At 44.1% G+C, this 18,698-nt stretch overlaps 1 protein-coding gene across 1 annotated transcript; it reads right to left on the bottom strand.

The window, feature by feature from the left end:
* Nucleotides 1-1,760: 1,760 nt before the first annotated feature.
* Crnkl1 (crooked neck pre-mRNA splicing factor 1) lies at nt 1,761-16,968 on the bottom strand. Its single transcript, XM_057780338.1, has 14 exons — nt 16,815-16,968; nt 15,286-15,438; nt 14,431-14,522; nt 13,493-13,651; nt 13,053-13,219; nt 10,989-11,167; nt 9,515-9,685; nt 8,303-8,494; nt 7,487-7,546; nt 6,510-6,590; nt 5,034-5,273; nt 3,909-4,010; nt 3,304-3,552; nt 1,761-2,236 (listed from the first exon to the last, which is right to left on the bottom strand). The coding sequence occupies exons 1-14, from the start codon at nt 16,863-16,865 to the stop codon at nt 2,060-2,062; spliced, it is 2,073 nt and encodes a 690-aa protein (XP_057636321.1). The 5' UTR covers nt 16,866-16,968; the 3' UTR covers nt 1,761-2,059.
* Between the last annotated feature and the right edge of the window lie 1,730 nt (nt 16,969-18,698).

Below are 18,698 nucleotides of genomic sequence, written 5' to 3'. Positions count from 1 at the left end.
TCAAGTGGTAGCACGTGATTTAAACATTTACTTTAGAAAGGTCTTATTTTGAGATATTTGTTCTCAAGGAATAACGTTTCCTTCAGGCCTTTCATACCGGGACACACTTGTTTAAGTGAACTTTTAGAGCAAGCTCACTAACTATATGGATAAGCAGCATAAAGAGAACCAGGAAGCTCTAGGAAGACCCAGATATGGAACTAGCATTCTGACCTGCTTTCACCTTCATCTTAAATCTGTACCAACTCAAAAGGTTCAATGACAGATTTTCTTCCTATCAGACTTAAGCTGACACCTAAGCCTGGTGCTGTCTGGTGCCTGAAAAGATCTATCGTTTACTCGGTAGTACTGTTTTCTTCTAACTTCTAAAATTATCTTATTTTCAAGACCCAATTTAGTAATATTACTAGGCAGCTTTTATTCCCTTAAATGGATATACTGACATCTAATAATCTTTACTAATATTTCTTATAGGTAAGAATGGTGCTAAGCACTGGGTGTTGAACACAAGAAAATATGGCTGTCAAGTGCAGATTAAAACACTGCCTCCAAGACCAGGCAAATGCTACTTTACGATGTGAGCAGCACCAACAGAAGTATGTTACTGTCCTACTTTCAGCATCATCACTGAGCATACAGGCAGTCACTGTGGGTCCTTTGGACACCTGCTGTTTTCTGACAGCTTTAGTTAAGCATCAGTTGTTATGAGTTTGTGTTCTGCAGCATGCTGGTAGATGCATATTCTCTAGGCAGACATAACTGCAGAATTCACGAAGCCTGGGAGACTGGCAGCAGTGCTGTGATGAGTCATGCCCTAAGCAGCATATGGAAGGCTCTAAGCACTCTAAAGAGATTAAGATTTTAACAGGAACACAGGACAATGTGCCTAAGAGAGCATCTGCAGGACACTGTTTCTAAACAAGGTAACAAAACACAACCAATTTTAGAAACTGCTGGGAGCAAACCAAAGCCAAGCTAAAATGTTCCTGGAAATAACAACCTAGTCTAAAAATACAGTTGCTACAAATTACTTCAGCATATTTAGAGGTTAAACCAGCCCAAGTCCATTTAATTCTCTAAAGAGGGGACACATACTGCTAAAAAAGAAAAGGGGTGGAATCTCAAAATGAGGTGCCATGATCCTCCCCCAAGTTTGAGAAAACAAAGACTAAGCTACACAGCCACCACACAGTAGTGCTAGGGCTGGACTTAGGTTGTGGTTGAAGAGACAAGACAGTGACAGGTTTAGAGGCATGCAGACCTTCACAACAGATGTGTGGCTTAAAAGTTTTCCTGCAGGGGGCTGGAGAGATGGCTCAGCGGTTAAGAGCATTGCCTGCTCTGCATAAGGTCCTGAGTTCAATTCTCAGCAACCACATGGTGGCTCACAGCCATCTGTAATGAGGTCTGGTGCCCTCTTCTGGCCTTCAGGCATACACAGATACAGAATATTGTATACATAATAGATAAATATTAAAAAAAAAAAGTTTTCCTGCACAATGGGTCAGGAACACTTTGCCTGTGCCTTTAATCCCAGCACCTCGGAGGCAGGTGGAGGCCAGCCTAGTCTAAAAGTAAGTTCCAGCCGGGCGGTGGTGGCGCAGGCCTTTAATCCCAGCACTTGGGAGGCAGAGGCAGGCGGATCTCTGTGAGTTCGAGACCAGCCTGGTCTACAAGAGCTAGTTCCAGGACAGGCTCCAAAACCACAGAGAAACCCTGTCTCGAAAAACCCAAAAAAAAAAAAAAAAAAAGTAAGTTCCAGGACAGCCAGGGCTACACAGAGAAACCCTGTCCCCAAAAACAAAGCTGCAGCAGTTCCACCTAGAGTAGGTGCTAAGCACATTACTTTCATGTAATAGATAATGTGGGTGAATACCAGGACAGTCAGGACTCAGGCAGCAAAGTTACTATAAAAAATTCCTTTACTTGTGGTTAATTTCCCATCCACATTTAACCCAAGAGTTTTTAAAAATAATTGAAAAGGTAGCTATCAAAGATGCCAAACAAGTCCTTACCGAGTAAATATACAAAAACATTAATTTATATAAAGTCACAACATTTAAAAAGATGAGGATTCACTCTCATCAATGTCCTTATCTGGATCCTGTTCGGCAGCCTCTTTTTCTTGTTGCTGTTTCTTCCAAAGCTTGGCCATTGCCAGAAGCTTGAGGTTAGGCTGGTTGGCAGCATCCTCTGGAAAGATGTAATCATAATATTCTTCCCACCCGGCATCGGACTGCAAAATTAAATATATCGATTTTAGCTTTTAAGGTGAGCAGACACAGCTGGAACATGTTTCATTCAGAAGGGAGAGGGAAGAACTCGGAGCAACCTAGAGTTCAAATTCAACTATGCTTACTGTACAAGTAAGTACAAAGCCACATCAACCCTGCTGTAGAGGAGCTGAGTGACTAGAACAGCTGCTCAGACGATGCTGCAGTTCACTGAAAACGAAGGACCAAGTGGAAGAACACGAAACCTCTAAGCACAGCTTCTCCACAGGCAATCGAGACACTCAGCAGCTCAGCTCCACCCTGCAGTCACGTTTAAGACTTAAAATTCTGAATTTCACAGGTTGGAGAGATGGCTCAGCTCTTAAGAGTACTTGTTGCTGGCTCTTACAGAGGACACAGATTAGGTTCCTAGCACCCACGAGGTGGCTAACAACCATCTGTAACTCCAGTTCCAGGGGATCCAGTACTGCCTTCTGACCTCCAAAGGTGCTAGGCATGCACACGGTGCACATATACACGTGCAAGCAAATCACTCTTAAAATAATCTTAAAATTTGAATTTTACTCAGTATTTAATAGTAGAGGCTACATAGCGGTGCATTATTTGGACCTCTCTTTTCACTTCCAACTGATCACGATTTCACTTCTAAATATTGTTCTGAAATGCAGGCTCTTCTCTCATCTCCCACCTTCCACCTCCCAGTTACTGGATCTCTGAAAACCATGCAATAGATCATATTCTTCAACCTAAGTTCCTCAAGTTCACCTGTATGAGATACCAGCAATCTAATCATGTATAAACTCTTCAATGGTTTCCACCAAACTTCCTCTACCCTACAAGGTCTTTTTAGGATTGTCCCCTGCCCCCATGCATGCTGACTTCCCACTTCCCCCTCTACAAATATCACACTTCATGTAACTCCTAGACTCCACCTTCACTAAGGCATCTCTGCCACCCCACCTCCTGCCCCATCTCCACCCTGGCTGTGTTCCTAGTAGCTGGACTACCAGCAGTCCTCATCCATGCGGTCTACTTCTGCTTTTACAAATGTTCAATTTCTATTCCTTACCCCATCGTCGGCCTGGACTTTTCTTCTCTTCTTGACCTTCTCTGGCATGAGTTTGTCTACTCTTTCCTTGTCTGATACTGTTCCAAATTCATCTTCAAAACCTCGCCAGGATTCCAGCAACATAAGTCTCTCTTCTTTTTCTTCACAGTTTCTCATGGTTTTATTTGCCTCTTCATAAATCTGTCTGCATTTAGCCACACTTCCTTCTTTCCCCGAGGATAACTCAAACTGAGCAAAACTGATCCATACCTTTAAAAGGTTAACAACCAAATTAACCATGTCAGCCAAAAGACAGTAACATAATAGCTTTAAAGCCAATTCTCCAGTTCAGGACACCTGATACCGCATTACTGCAAGCATTGCAGATGAGCACACTGCACTTCCCTCTGAGCACCAAAGCAGTCTCCTGCTTTTAGGTGTCTGACAGTTTTAAAATCTTGACACATGGGGTTTTCATGTGCAGCATAAACAATGGGCTTAACATTCTTGAGTCCCCTGAGAACAACAGATCCTAAGTTCAAGAAAGTCATTTAAAATAACTTGTGTAAAAACACCAAAACTACTGTACAAGGGAAAATGAAAGACCATTGCCAAAGTAAGGGTACCTTGACATGCTGTGTTCGCTGAAGCAATTGCCGGTAAAGGTTCCGTGTTCTTTCAGTTTCTTCCTGCTCAATCTCAAAATCAATATATGATTTCCAAAGTACCTAAGAAAAATAATAGGTCAATCTTAGCACTAAGAAAGACACATACCCCTATAGTTTAGCCGTCCTGACCTACACCCAAGACCCTAAGATTCTTCACTCAACAATTAAGACTGCATCTGAACCAAAAGCTACGGCGAAACCCTGTCTTGAAAAATCCAAAAAAAAAAAAAAAAAAAAGGACTGCATCTGGTGAAGTAATACTAGCATTTACAAGCTTGCCAAAATGTAATTAGAATTTAAGACAAAAAAAAAAAAGGCTTTGGATTTAGTTTTACATTTTCTTTTGGAGTTTTTCAAATGTTCAACACAACCAAAATTTGTCAAGAATTCTAGGTACTTCCATGATTTTGTTACATGCAGTTAACTTCTTAAGGAGAAAATAAGCCAGATTAGCTGCTGTATGTGTTCCTATCTCTAATGTCAGTTTCTTGTCATTTGAGTTCAAATAACATTAACTGCCCACCACAGACACAAGGACAAACTGGGCACCGGCACTGGAGCTGGCAGTCTAGTGGAGGAACTGAGGCCACAGGTGCTACAGCGGTACAGAAAGTTCTGCCCTCATGCAGGGTCATGTTAGTACAAGACTGACCAGGCTAGGGCAGTTCTGCGGTCCTGTGAGACTCAATCAGTCCTAGCTGTGTCATTGCTACCTGTGGCCTAACTATTGAAGGCGGGCCAGTACTCCAAGCCTGTAGCCGTACAATCTAGGAAGATCATGTTTCAGGACCTAGAGATGTAGCCTCCACCCCCATTTCCTGTGTGCGTGCGTGCGTGCGTGCGTGCATGGGGGAGATGACACTACAGCTGTTCCTTTACCAGCCTTCTCATCCCCTTTAACCTTCCTTGTCAGCTGTGCGAGGGCTGCTGCGGATGCTCCCCCAGCCCACTTTCCTACTCTACAAACAGAAGAATCCTAATAAGGGTGGAAAAGACTATAGGTTGGTTGAATCATCTTTATAGATGTTTTGATGAGGGACTACCCAACAAGTATTTAAAATATATCCAACTTGGGATCCTTACCTCTGGCATGTCTAAGCGTGGCTGGCTGATGGCTAATTCATAGATTGCCCGAGCTCTATCAATATCACCAAGGATTGTCTCTAATTCTGCAAACTTAATCCACGAGGTACAATTTTCAGGTCCAAATTCCAAGAACTTTTCATAAAGCTTCCGACATCTGTCAAATTCTCGAAGCTGTAGTTCCAGTTCTATATAACCTTTGAATAATTTGTTCTTTGGACATTTGCCTATGGAAGTCCCCTGGAGAATAAAATGGCCAAGAGTACCATTATACTTAGGGTTCAACTTCCTTTAGTCACTGCCAACCTGTCCTAGACGCTATCTTCTGCTGGAGTGGAGCACGGCAGGCTGTTCTGCTGCTGTGCTAGCATACTCTCCACGCTGGCCAGGCATTTACATGACATAGAGCCTGGTCAGCCATAGGCGACACTGTAGAATTACACCACTATGGGATTCTGTACCCCTCAAGATTCCCTAGAAAATATGGATGTCAAGCATACAAAAATACATACATACCTTTAAATAAAAAGGTAAATCAAACCTGACATACTACCCACAGGAAGCAAATAGTTCACCTAAAGGAAAATTGTGTGGATACACAGTATTTTACCCTACTGAGACATTTTTTTTTGACAAATTATAAGGAAGTATATTTAATACATCAAAAATTTTGCACAAGATCAGACTACTAATCTGGAGACAGATCTAGTAAGTGGTAGCTATAGACATTTCCAGTGTTTAAACAGAATGTTTACAATTTAAGCATTACCATTCAATGTTTTAAGTGTTGTTTTTGTTTGTATCTCTTGACAATTTCATACACATATACAATGTATCCTTGATCATATCCACCCCAATTCCCCTCTCTCTCTCTCCCCCATGTTCTGCCCACCTTCATGTCACACTGCCTTCAGTTAGTTTGGCCTGCATGAGCGTGGGTAACCGTCAGTGGCAACACCCCTGACGAAAAATGATGCTTTCCCCTCAGCTACCACCAGCTGCCAATGGCTTCCCAGCTGGAGGTGGAGTCTTAGGAGCCCCTCCCCCATTTCATGCTGGATAGCTGGATCTCATGCAAATCTCCTGCAGGCCACTGATGCTGCTGTTGAGTTTGAGTGTTGCCATGCAATGTCCAGAAGACAGTTCATAACACTCTTCCCACCATCCTGTTGTTACAGTCTTCCCCAATGGTCCCTGAGCCTTGCAGGGAGGGAGCAGGGTTATATTTATGTCCCACTTAGAATGAGCACTCAATAGCCACTTATTCTCAGAGTGCTATCTGTGAGTTTTCTAACATGTCCCAGGCTATAAAAGATAACTTTGTCACCCACCCCCTTTTCCTTTTTTTTTAAACTGGTGTGTGCCAGCACACCCTACTTTGTTGCTGTTTTTCTCAGTAGAAATCATTCAAATTGTAAGCATGAAGATCTTAACCTTCTCCTAAGACTTAGTGAGACATGATGCTCCATTACTTACCAAAGCTCTTCTGGCGAATGGCAGGTTTTTCTGTCGTATCTCAAACTGTGCATAGTATAACCACATTTTGGCAAATGTGAACTACAAAACAAAAGCACAGAAAAGACCTGACCTAAGAGGCTCATTTAATTTAACCAAAGGCCACTGGTCAAATTTCAGGTGAGGAGGGATATATTTTGTTTGTTTTTAAGCAAAGATGACATTTATCAATGGTTAAAAATATAGCATGAGGAAGGTGAAAGGGCTCAGTGAACGATGGTACCAACTGTCAGGCTTGACCCTGTGTTTACTCTCCAGGACGCACATGGGGACAGAACAAATCTCCAAGTTGTTTTCTGACTTTCACACGAGTCTATGGCACATGTACAGCCCTCCCTCATAAATAAGAATGTAATAAAATTTATACACACATATACCCATGATGACCTAGACAGATGCTGTGTTATATATTCCATGGCAGGATAGCCTCCACTTAGAATGTTTTGTGGGCTACTTGTGAGTTGATAGAACATACTATTTCTTTTCTTCTGTTTTTTTTGTTTTATTTTTTGAGGTAGGGTTTCTCTGTAGCTTTGGAGCCTATCCTAGAGCTTGCTCTGTAGACCAGGGTGGCCTTGAACTCACGAACACACTATTTCTAAGAACAACTCAGCAGGACTTTCTCATGTTCGGAAATGTGGGAGAGCAACATTTTAACATCTCCAAAGAAGCCACATGTTTAACCACACAAGCATGACATAGCTGTCACCAAAAGACCCACTGTGAATCTCTTTCTTGCCATCGGCCTCTCTGAATTACCCACATAGCCCTGGACTGCTACACTGGATCTGTGTCAGTTACTTGTCCAGTACAGACTGCTCTATGAACGACAGTAGGGTGTTTCCTTTTATTCTCATGGTGCCACTCACTGGAAAACTTTCAATCGATACATATTATTTCATAAATAATAAAACAGGATTTTGATCTAGCAAGTGTACCTTTTTGTGAGGAATTAGTTCCAAAGATGCTTGATATACCTGTCTTGTCCTCTCAGGATCCTGTATTAAGATTAAAATAATTTTTTAAAAATTACATTCATACTTATTTTACTAATTTCATGACTAGTAGAAATAGACCCCATTCCCCAAGATGCTGTTTTTTTTTTTTTTTTTTTTTTTTTTTGGTTTTTCGAGACAGGGTTTCTCTGTGGTTTTGGAGCCTGTCCTGGAACTAGCTCTTGTAGACCAGGCTGGTCTCGAACTCACAGAGATCCGCCTGCCTCTGCCTCCCATCAAGATGCTGTTTTTAAATACTGATTTCATTTATGATTAAAAATAGCAACTACCTTTGACCATCTTAAGAATAACAATGTGGCCATCAAAGTCTGAATTCGTCTCTGTAGAAAGGCCTGACAGCAGAAAGATGTTGCAGTCTCAAAGACTCAGAGGGTAGTCTTTACCTGTTAATTTATACATAACCTATTTCTGGAAATGCCACTTGATTTTTATCAAAAGAAAAATGTACAATCTGGCCACAATCCTCTTTGTGACAAAAACACATTATCAGGAAACTGTATATAATTAAACTGCCTCATTGTCATTCTTTCCCTTTCAGGTTTTAAATGCTACCTATCTAATTGTGCCTCGAGGATTTTTTTAAAAAAACACCACCATGTCTCAACAGGCACACAGTTTAAATGATGTACATGGGTGGACAGAGTCCTAAAAGAATTTAAAACTAAGTTTGTCTCAAAAGTTGCCACTATCAGTTACTATCCACAACCATGATACTGGGGTAAGAAGGCCACAGGTCACCTTGGCTTCCAGCTCTTCATAGAGCGCATAGTTGATCCAGAGATAGATGTAGCGCTTCCAGTGCCTCTTCTCCTGGATGGGCGGCACGTTGGCAATGGCTCTCTCATAGACTTCTCGCACGGTGTCAGCTTCTGCGTCACTTTCCACCAAGCGTAAATAATCAAACCATGCATCGTAATTATGTGGATTAGCCTGGAAAAAACAGGCTAGTCTATAAAACTGGAACCAAAGCTAGACTTGACAGGCTGTCAGAACTATAAGGAGACACCAAACTTGCTGTATGTTAGCATTTTTTCCCCTTAGGTTTTAACCGTTATCTCATGTTCAGAACACCGCCCCTGAGACAGTATAAAACTGGAAAGGGCACTGGCTGACACCTCGCAGCCAAGACCCTTTCCTCTACTTCTCGGTAATGACATTCCTTTGTTTCTGAGCCAGGATCTCATTCCATAGCCTCGGCTGGCCTTGAACTCATGATAATTATCTTGCCATGGCCAGTCCTGGGACTACAGACTTGAGTCTACACACAGCTTCCAACTTGTGTAAATGTTATTACACATATGACTGTAATACCATTATGCTGATAATGAAATTGCAATGCGTTCATATCTGACTCTAAATCAGGAAATACCTTTTCAAATAACAGTAACTCATCCTGAACACCTTACGGCCCTCTCACTTAACAGTAGACTTGTCCTTTGTTAGGAGCTACCTGAATCTGACTAAGCAAGACACAAGAACCCGGAGAGAAAATACTGCTATCTAAACCAGAAATGGCATATTCTGGAGATAAGAACAGAACTCTCTATCATAGGTCTCTTGCTCATGCAAAGCAGGTGTTTGGACCCATTTCTGGCCCTTCCATCCTTTTCCAAAAATGACCTCAAACAGAGGTCACATAGCCTTTGAGGCATGGACTCAATAGGAAACCTAGGCTGGCCTTAACTAATAATTTTTCTGACTATCTTCTAGGTGCTAGGATTACAGGTATGGTCCATCCTGCCCAGTTCCACATGTCTTCAGTTAGCTCTCAGTTAAAGGACTTTCCACTAGGAAATGGCATAGCAAATCTAAGTATGGCTTGTTCTCCTTTCTTTAAGCCGCATTTATTCCAATTTGCCTGTACTAGCTGCCAAGTCTATCAGGCACATCAGCAAGAGAGTAATCACTAGCGTCAACTCGCTACTGCTCGAGAGTGCCAGCGGCACCCACCTTCACTTCCTCTTCATACTGGAATCGCCGCTTGCTCACGATGATATCTTCGATACCCCTCCGGTCCCCAAACTTCTTCTCAAAGATGGTGTAGTTTTTGAAGAGTTCTTGGGCCTCTTGTTTTGAAATTCTATCGAGGGCATATTTGTAGATAACTCGTACCCTTTCAAACTAAAAACAGATAGATACTAAAACAATCTCATTTTAGTCACACCTTGAGAATAACTGCAACTTATTACTTGTAAATTAAATCTAGAGTCAGAAAGGACTCTAAAGGTTATTTTTTAGTTCCATATTTAATACTGTCTCAAAACTGAGCTTCTATTTCTCCTCACCCATCCTGGGTCCTCCCCAGGCTAGCAGGCCACAGCTTCATGGTATACCTGCTCACACCCAAAGCCCCACAAGCCTGCCTTGGTTCCTCTCCAGTTCGCCATTCCTTCATTGACTCTTTCAACAAGTGCTGTGATTTTCATCTCTCCCCTGCTACCCTTTTCTCCTCTACCTTGATGCTTGCCTACCTCCGTTTCTAACTGAGAATATTCCAAAAACCTTCTCGCTGGACTCTCTGGCTTATCATGTGCCCCCTTTGTACTGATGACCAAACCCAGAGCTGCATCCACGCTCGCAAGTGCTCGCCCAATGAGCTTCATCCTCAACCCTCCCCTGGTTCCACTCTTGTTATGCCCCTGCCCTGCCCCCAGAAAACCTTCATGAACTAGTCAGAAGCTCAGTAATTGTCATCCAGCCACTGTCCCACTTAAAACCCTCTAACCCGTCTGGAGAAATGGTTCAGAGGTTAAGAGCACTGGCTGCTCTTCTAGAGGTCCTGAGTTCAGGTTCCAGCAAAACAGGGTGGCTCACAGCCATGTGTAGTGAGATCTGGTGCCCTCTTCTGGCCTGCAGGCATATATGCAGGCAGAACACTATACATAATAAATCTAAAAAAAAGAAAACAACAAAAAACCCCTCTAACCCCGGTCTCTTAAGAGAATCTGATGAGAGAATGCCTCCAATTCTATCATTTTCTGTCTATACCAAGGAAGAAAGAAACTGGCTTATTTGTGGGGCAATCTCTGTTTCCATCACGCATTGTTTCCTTTGGCTGAGGGCATTGGTTCTTTGCCTCCCTAGGTTATTATCTATAAAGCCCTTGATTCAGGATACCAAAAGACTCATCAGTTTCTACGTGTATTTTTGTGTTTGAGATAATGTCGTATGTACTCTAAGCTGGCTCCAAACTTATTATTCTGGGAATATAGGCACACACCACAACATCTAACTCCAGGTTAAAGGCTTGATTTTCAAACAAAGCAGAATGAAATTAAGCTAGTTATCATACATCAGCTCCCATCTATAGCTCAGCAATACACGCATGCTGTTCTGTATGAAATAATGCTTTCGTATCTAAAAAACATTTTCTGTATGGATAAGCGAATCAAATAAAACAGAAATGAACTCATTGTGCACCTACTTCTTTCTGGTTTTCCTCAAATTTAGCAAAGGCCACATACAGGTGTTCATCCATATGTTCATCTCCAAAGAACTCAACTGCTCTCTCGTAGACTTTTCGCGCATGGGCAAAATAGGCATGTTTCTCTTCAAACCGGGCATATTTGATCCAGTTCTTCACAGCGGGGTGCACGAGCACAAGTGCAGGGGAGTGAAGGAGAGAGCTGGCAAGACAGCAGAGCTAACCCAACAACGGAGGCTGCGGGGGCTCAGGGGCAGGGCTCATACGTAGCATGTTCAAAGGCTCAAGGCCCAGACCATACCCACCCACACCCCAGCAATTCAAATACAACCGGAGGGTGACAAAGCACATACCAGGGAGTCTAATACCGACCCTAGCCTCTGGGATCAGGGTCCTGTTACTCATTCTGATCTGCCTTCAGTGCGGACGCAGTAGTGGGTACACACAAGCCTGAAGCCAAAGAAAACCCTCAACCTGGTTATAAGCCCTGTGATCTTCGACAAGACATTCATCCCAGTTTTCAATGTGGGAAAAGAGAAAAATACCAAGCTCACCCACCACTGCTGTCTCTATAACATGAGGGAATGTTTATGAAACTGAGCACTTTCTGGCCAAAAGGACACTGTCAATAGAGAACACCTGTTACACGGAAAGCTCAGTCACGGCAGTCTACTCACAACGAGCAGAGCAAGCTGCCATCTGAAGCTAAAGGGAAAGCTTTCACTTGCCACTAAATTACCAGGGCGCATCAAGCTTCCCTGAAGAAGCCAAAAATTTCTAGTGATTCATACGTACCAAAGATGGCAAGAGCACCTGTTACGAGGCTGATTTTCTGGTTCAAATACACCTGGGACCCCAGGAAAGTTAATCATTCATGCCTCAGTTTCCTCACCTGCACGCCAGGGTTTTCACAACTACTGGCAATATTAAGTGCATAACAGACCTATCGATCCTGCTGTCTCCATCTCCCAGTTCTGGGATTACAGACAGGTGCTACCGAGGCCAGCTCTTTATGGGTGCTAGGGATGCAAACACAGGGCTTCACGCTTGTGCACCAAGCACTGTATCAACTAAGCCATCAAGCAACTAGTCTCAGGTTGTCCCACAAAAGGTGTCAGAGCCCCATCCTACTGGCCTCAGGGAGGGAGAAAGCGCCTTATAGTCACAGCATGGGCCCTTCCTGCTTTCACACTCAGGCATCGTGCGCGCTCTCGCGCACGCGCGCTCTCTCTCACGCGCGCTCTCTCTCTCATATATATATATATATAAAATTTATATATATAAAATTCTCTCTCTCTCTCTGGGTGACAAAGATCACAGAGCCATTTCTAACAGTGCTTTTACAGACCCTATCTTCCAGATGTTAACATCAGCCTGCCACAACTGGCTGTTCAATTTTCTACAGTGCTAGCTGGCGGTGGTGGCGCACGCCTTTAATCCCAGCACTTGGGAGGCAGAGGCAGGCGGATCTCTGTGAGTTCGAGACCAGCCTGGTCTACAAGAGCTAGTTCCAGGACAGGCTCCAAAACCACAGAGAAATCCTGTCTCGAAGAACCAAAAAAAAAAAAAAAAAATATATTTTCTATAGTGCTGAGGCCTACTTGGGGCCTCAAAATATGCTAGCCAAGTGCCCTAACAATGAGTAGATACTTAGCTTCACCATGTTTAGTTTTAATTTTTCTTGTATAGAAAGGACACAAAGGTTCAGGGAATTAAATGACTCTGGAGTCACAACTAGTAAGCAACGACCCTCTGGCTGACCTCCATTAACAGTGCTAATGCTAAACATAGACCTGTGGTTCTGGCAGCCAGGGTTTAGTGCAAAAAACAAAAATGAACCCATATCATTGAAAAGACTCAAATCACCCAATTACCCAGACCACAAATTTTTATATAAACAATTCCTATCCTTACAAAAAAATGTGAAAGTGATGAAGTGTGCCATTTGACCTCCAATGTCAGCTTAATAGCTACATTTCTTGATCGTGACATCTTTTTGAGAGGTAGACACCTCTCAAATAACCATGATAACCACAAACCACATACACCTCATTCAAAGGATATAGCGTTCATAAATAGTGCGGGCCCGCTCCACCTCTTTGTAGCGCAGCTCGAAGTTGATGTAGGAGTGCCAGGCCTGCTCCTCGGGCTGCCATTCCATCCAGCGCTCAAACACCTGGCGGGCACCAGCGACATTGCCCAGCATCTCCTCCATGTATGTGTACTTGTACCTGATACAGAACCACCCACAGATGCCTGCTGTGGTCAAAATGACTTAGGGGAAAAGGAATCTTTGACATTTCCAATGCTTTGTTAGGTTTTATTACATAGCTATAGAACATTAGGATTATGACTCTAGATTATGTGACATTAAAAAACATTGTATTTTAAGGAAAAGTAAAATGTAAAGTTCAACAGTTACCATAACTGCAAGTAAAACTAATACACAGCAGGGAGAACTTTGCTAATTCACAAAAGGCCACTTTGAACAATCAGAGGCTTACCAGAACTGGTTGACTCGTGGCAGAGTTGTTATGGCTCGGTCCCAGATATTTCGGGCATGGTTGACCTGGCGGTTCTTCATTTCCATTTCTGCATATTTCAGCCAGAGTGTGATATTCCGATAGTCTACATCTAAAGCACGCTCGTATATGGATCGAGCCCTGAACAAACAAGATATGGAGAGCATCAAAAGCAGCACCATAAGCTACACAGTAGTCAGTTCAAATTTGCGCAATGCCTGCTGTTTTGTTGGATCTCTATCATGAGTCAAGTTCTGATCACAGAAAGAGAAAAAGCAATGATGTACTCAAGTTACTGTAATTTTAAAGAGAGAGAAGCATGCTACTATTTCCTACTGCCATAAACATCATAGTCACGGTCTGACAGGAAGCAGAGAGAGAAATGGAAAGTCTGGTGAAACAGGCTAAGCAGGAGGAACCCCAGAACTGCGAATGGAAGAGATAGTTCCAGTTTGTTCCAAAGTCGAGGCTGGTGGGGAAGGGTGCCTTCAAGAGGTCAAAGCAGAGAGCAGACAAATGTCACAGGGAAGAAAAGTGGTGTGCGCAGGAACTGGCAAGGACAGGGTCCCAGCAAGGGTTGGCTATGAGGGAGAATGCAAAAAGGCGGCTCAGCAGCAAGTCAAGGCCACAATCTTCATCTTGACAACAGATTTCAGCAGAGCATTTCTCGTTTTGAAATATGAACACAGAGAAAACAGACAGAACACTGCTTCTTTAGCTGCAGGAGTACTAGCAGCAAGACCCACCAGGACTCCTGCAACACTCCGGCCATCCTTCCAATGCCCCAAGGACCCTCAGAAGAATCTGACGGTGCCATGAACAGAAGCTGGAAGGTGCTAACACAGTAAGGCCCTCTGCTCTACCTCCCCTAGGTTTCTCATAAGTATTATATATAAATATTACACTTATGGCAATTTTACCTTTGAATTTCCTTTAGGCTTTCTTCCCATTGTGCGTATTTTATCCAGTTACTAATCACAGTCCTATTTTTTCTTATGTTATCTTCAAAAGTCTGAAAGGCAAAAGGGGTGGGGGTAGTATATTAAAGAGAAAATGACTTTGCCTTTTGCCTTGTAATAGAAGTTACTCATTTCATCCCTTTTTAAGAGAAATTATGTCCTAGATGCTGAGAAGCAAGAAGCTCACTACAGGTTACAATGACAAGTGTTTCTCTAAAGTTTATGGACACAATAAAAAACCTGTAGATGTAATGAACTACTGGAAGAATGACTGGTAGTTTTTCTGTTGTCCATAATAATAACGAGTACTTTAATGTACTCTACTCTCATTCCTAATAAGAAAACGACTTTTAACATTACCTTCAAGTACCCTCAGTAATTTGGAGAGTTTGACATATAACTTCCGCAATACTAGTGGATTAAATAATCCCAAATATTAGCCTGAGGTTAAACCACATAGGCTGTCTGAGTTCCCAGGCCTTGGTTCCTACTGTGGGTGGAGACATGGACAGCTGTGCGAGGTGCTCTCCAGTGGATGGAGACATGGACAGCTGTGCAAGGTGCTCTCCCAGTGGGTGGAGACATGGACAGCTATGCAGGGTGCTCCCCAGTGGGTGGAGACATGGACAGCTGTGCGAGGTGCTCCCCAGTGGGTGGTGACATGGACAGCTGTGCAGGGTGCTCCCCAGTGGGTGGAGACATGGACAGCTGTGCGAGGTGCTCCCCAGTGGGTGGTGACATGGACAGCTGTGCAGGGTGCTCCCCAGTGGGTGGAGACATGGACAGCTGTGCACAGCGTACTCCCAATAGACTTACCTTCCTTTTCCGCAGTTTGTAATCATTTAGTTCTTCTTCATCTGTGATCTTCTGCTGAGGAGGAGGTGGGAGGAGCTCGAGTTCTCTTTCCTTAGCCTCTCTTAAGAGCTGCTCGGCAGTTATCTGCACCTCGGCTGGCGCCTTGTTTTTCACCTTTAAAAAAAAAAAGGACATTTCTATTTTGGATAGTGTTCTCCACACAAGAGTTTAAAACCCACAAACATTTTCCAGGATGTGAACTTCGCAAGTATGAGGACGAGATGACCTCTCTGAATGACATGTTCAATTCTTTATGAGACAGAATCGGGGGGCGGGAATCCAGCATTTTCTATTTAATTCATGGCATCCATGATAATGAGTCCATAGTGAAAGTCAAGAGAAAAAAAGAAAAGACAACAACAGTTTTTCCTTTTTAAAGGAGTAGAATAAGCACGACTTCCTAGCATTGTAACCTGTTTACAGGATTCTATTATTTTAACCCCTCTAGTGCTCAACCTGGTTTTCTCTTGACACTTTAAGTCAGGTGAAACTTCCCATCATCAGTCCGTTAGCTTCTCGGGCACACACAGCTGTGTTCAACACAGTAGCTACAAGCCAAACGTGTTCACATTTAGATGGACCCGCAGTGCAAGCATACTGTTCTAATTCACAGTAGCTACAAGCCAAACGTGTTCCAATTTAGGTGGGCCCGAAACACAGGCAAACCGTTCTAAATTGCTTTTTTACCGCTGTATTAAAACATCACCAACAAAAGCACGTGGAGAGGAAAGAATTAATTCGGTTAATACATTGGGATCACAGCCCATCAGGAAGGGAAGTTGGGGCAGCCTAGAGGCAGGAACTGAGACACAGGAACACTGCCCACTGGATTGATTGCTCAGCCTGCTTTCTTACAGTAGGCAGGACCACCTGCCCAGGTGTGGCACTCCTTGAGAAGGCTGGGCCCTTCAAATTAAGAAAATGCCTAACAGACTTGCCTGTCTGATGGAGGAATTTTTATCAACTGAGGTTCCTTCGCTCCCCAGATTGCTGTAGCTTATGTCAAGCTGACAAAAACCTAGCCAGCACACCTACCCTGGCTTTTATGACTCAGTACGGAAAAAAGCTCCCACATTAGGCTTTTACAATAATTTACATGTGGAAATGAAAACTTATCTCAAAGCAAAAAGGCCACGAAGAACGACCCAGAGGGGCAGTGGTGGCACATGCCATTAATCCCAGCACTCGGGAGACAGAGGCAGGTGGATCTCTGTTAGTTCGAGGCCAGCCTGGTCTACAAGAGCTAGTTCCAGGACAGGCTCTAAAGCTACAGAGAAACCCTGTCTTGAAAAACCCAGAGACAGACAGACAGACAGACGAGAGTGAGGAGGGAGAGAGAGGGGGGGGGAGGGAGGGAGGACAGACTCGAGACGAGCTTGGAGTGACAAGACCCCTCGCCACGCCATCGACCCAAGCGCAGAGCTCGCTACCCCGAGCGTCCGGAGCACGACACCGCAGATGCTGTGCTGGGGCCCTTCGCCGTCGCTTACCTTGGCCACTTTGGGAATTCGCTGTTTCCCGGCCGCCGTAGAGGCCGCCATGTCTGCAGCCGCTGAACTGGTGCAACCTCGACCCACACCCGAACCTCAGAAATCAGTTTCGAGAACTGGCCCACACCTGAGAGCCAGCCCACAACAAACTAAATCCCGGAACCGGAAGCGGAATTCGCCAAGACGACCTTTGACCGCCGCGTGAGTTGGGCGAGACGTCACGTCGTTTCCGTAGCAACCGTGTACGCGTCCTCTGTAGAGCGGCTCGGCTGCAGCTGCGGGTGAGGTGGGTATCGTGGGCTGTGCCGCAGGAACGTAGGGCCCGGGAGGCCTGGGACGCAGCCAGGTCGGTCTTCAGGATGCGTGCAGCTGTGGGCAGTAGCACCTGCGGGGGTCGTAGGAAGCCATCTCCGATGTGGAAACTTGGTAGAGGAGGAAAAGAGCGGCGAAAGAAATCACAGCTCTGCAAGCAGTGGCCGGCGCAGCGGTGTATGCTGGGCTTTGTAGTCGCTGAGTCCACGCCCCGCCCCCTCGTCTCGGGCTTCCCCGCGATTGGGTCATCTCTGAAACGTAGTTTTTTTTTTTTGTTTGTTTTTTGTTTTTTAATAGAAAGAGGTATTTTTGAAACAAGATGTTAAGGAAAAATGGAAATAAGCCAGTAGCAAAACACCTAACCCTATGGCCAGAAAGTGATGTGTAAATTTTTAGTCTGTGAATTTTTCATTATTTCAGTTCTGTTATCCTTAATGTCCTTGACTATAAAAAAATTAAAATACCTATTTCCTTAAGATTGAAAAGCCTATATAAAGTGCTCACTAGATGTCAGTAAATATAATAGCTGACGCACCTTCAAAAAAGTGATTGAACTTGCCGGGCGGTGGTGGCGCATGCCTTTAATCCCAGCACTCGTGAGGCAGAGGCAGGCGGATCTCTGTGAGTTCGAGGCCAGCCCGGTCTACAAGAGCTAGTTCCAGGACAGGAATCAAAAAGCTACGGAGAAACCCTGTCTTGAAAAAAAAAAAGTTATCCAAAGGCCTCTCCACTATCCATTCCCCACCAGGTGGTTCATTGTCAGCATCAGTGAATTTGCATTGACACATTATCAGTTAAAGGTGACTTTCTGTTACATACAGCCCCCCCACCCCCCTACAGTCTGCTGTTTAGGACAAAGGCAATGCAATCTGTGTCTACTGTTTCAACAATCTAGAGTTCCACCCCTCTAAAATCCACTGGGTACCACCTTTTCATCCTTCTCTCCTTCAGGCATATATCTGTCAATACTCATATTTTGTTGGTTGTTTGGTTTCGGTTTTGGTTTTGATTTTTTGGGAGACAGAGTTGTAAGCATTAGAGCTCGGATGGAAAAGCAGTCTGGCAATCGGGAGCCAAGGAATACCACAGGTCACAGTAAGCGTAGCAGCTTTCACCCCCTGATCTAGGGAAAGATTTCCCCCAGCATAATAGCTCTGCTCTGGCAGGGGAGGGCTTCCCCAGCAAAGATGTTATAGTTCAGCTCAGGGCCCTTGGAGTGAAACAACTCAGCTCCCCTAGGGGAAGGTTTCTTAGGGAAACTTACAGCCCTGCTCCTCTGCTCCCCCAGGCTCCACGGAAAGACGGTCTTCACTCAAACATCATTCAAGAGATTTATTGGACTGGGCAGTAGTGGCATAGGCCTTTGATCCCAGCACTTGGGAGGCAGAGGCAGGTAGATCTCTGTGAGTTCAAGGCCAGTCTGGTTTATAAGACCTAGTTCCAGGACAGCAAAACTGTCTGTTTTACAAGACAGTTCCTGGACTGTTACACAGAGAAACCCTGTCTTGAAAAACAGAAGAGAGAGAGATTGACTGATTGATTGAGAGAGAGGTTTATTGGGAGGGAAGAATC

This window comes from Chionomys nivalis, chromosome 9 (genome assembly GCF_950005125.1).
Source record: "Chionomys nivalis chromosome 9, mChiNiv1.1, whole genome shotgun sequence".
NCBI lineage: Eukaryota > Metazoa > Chordata > Mammalia > Rodentia > Cricetidae > Chionomys > Chionomys nivalis.
Note: the sequence above shows the minus strand (reverse complement) of the source record. Positions and strands in the feature narration are given on the sequence as shown.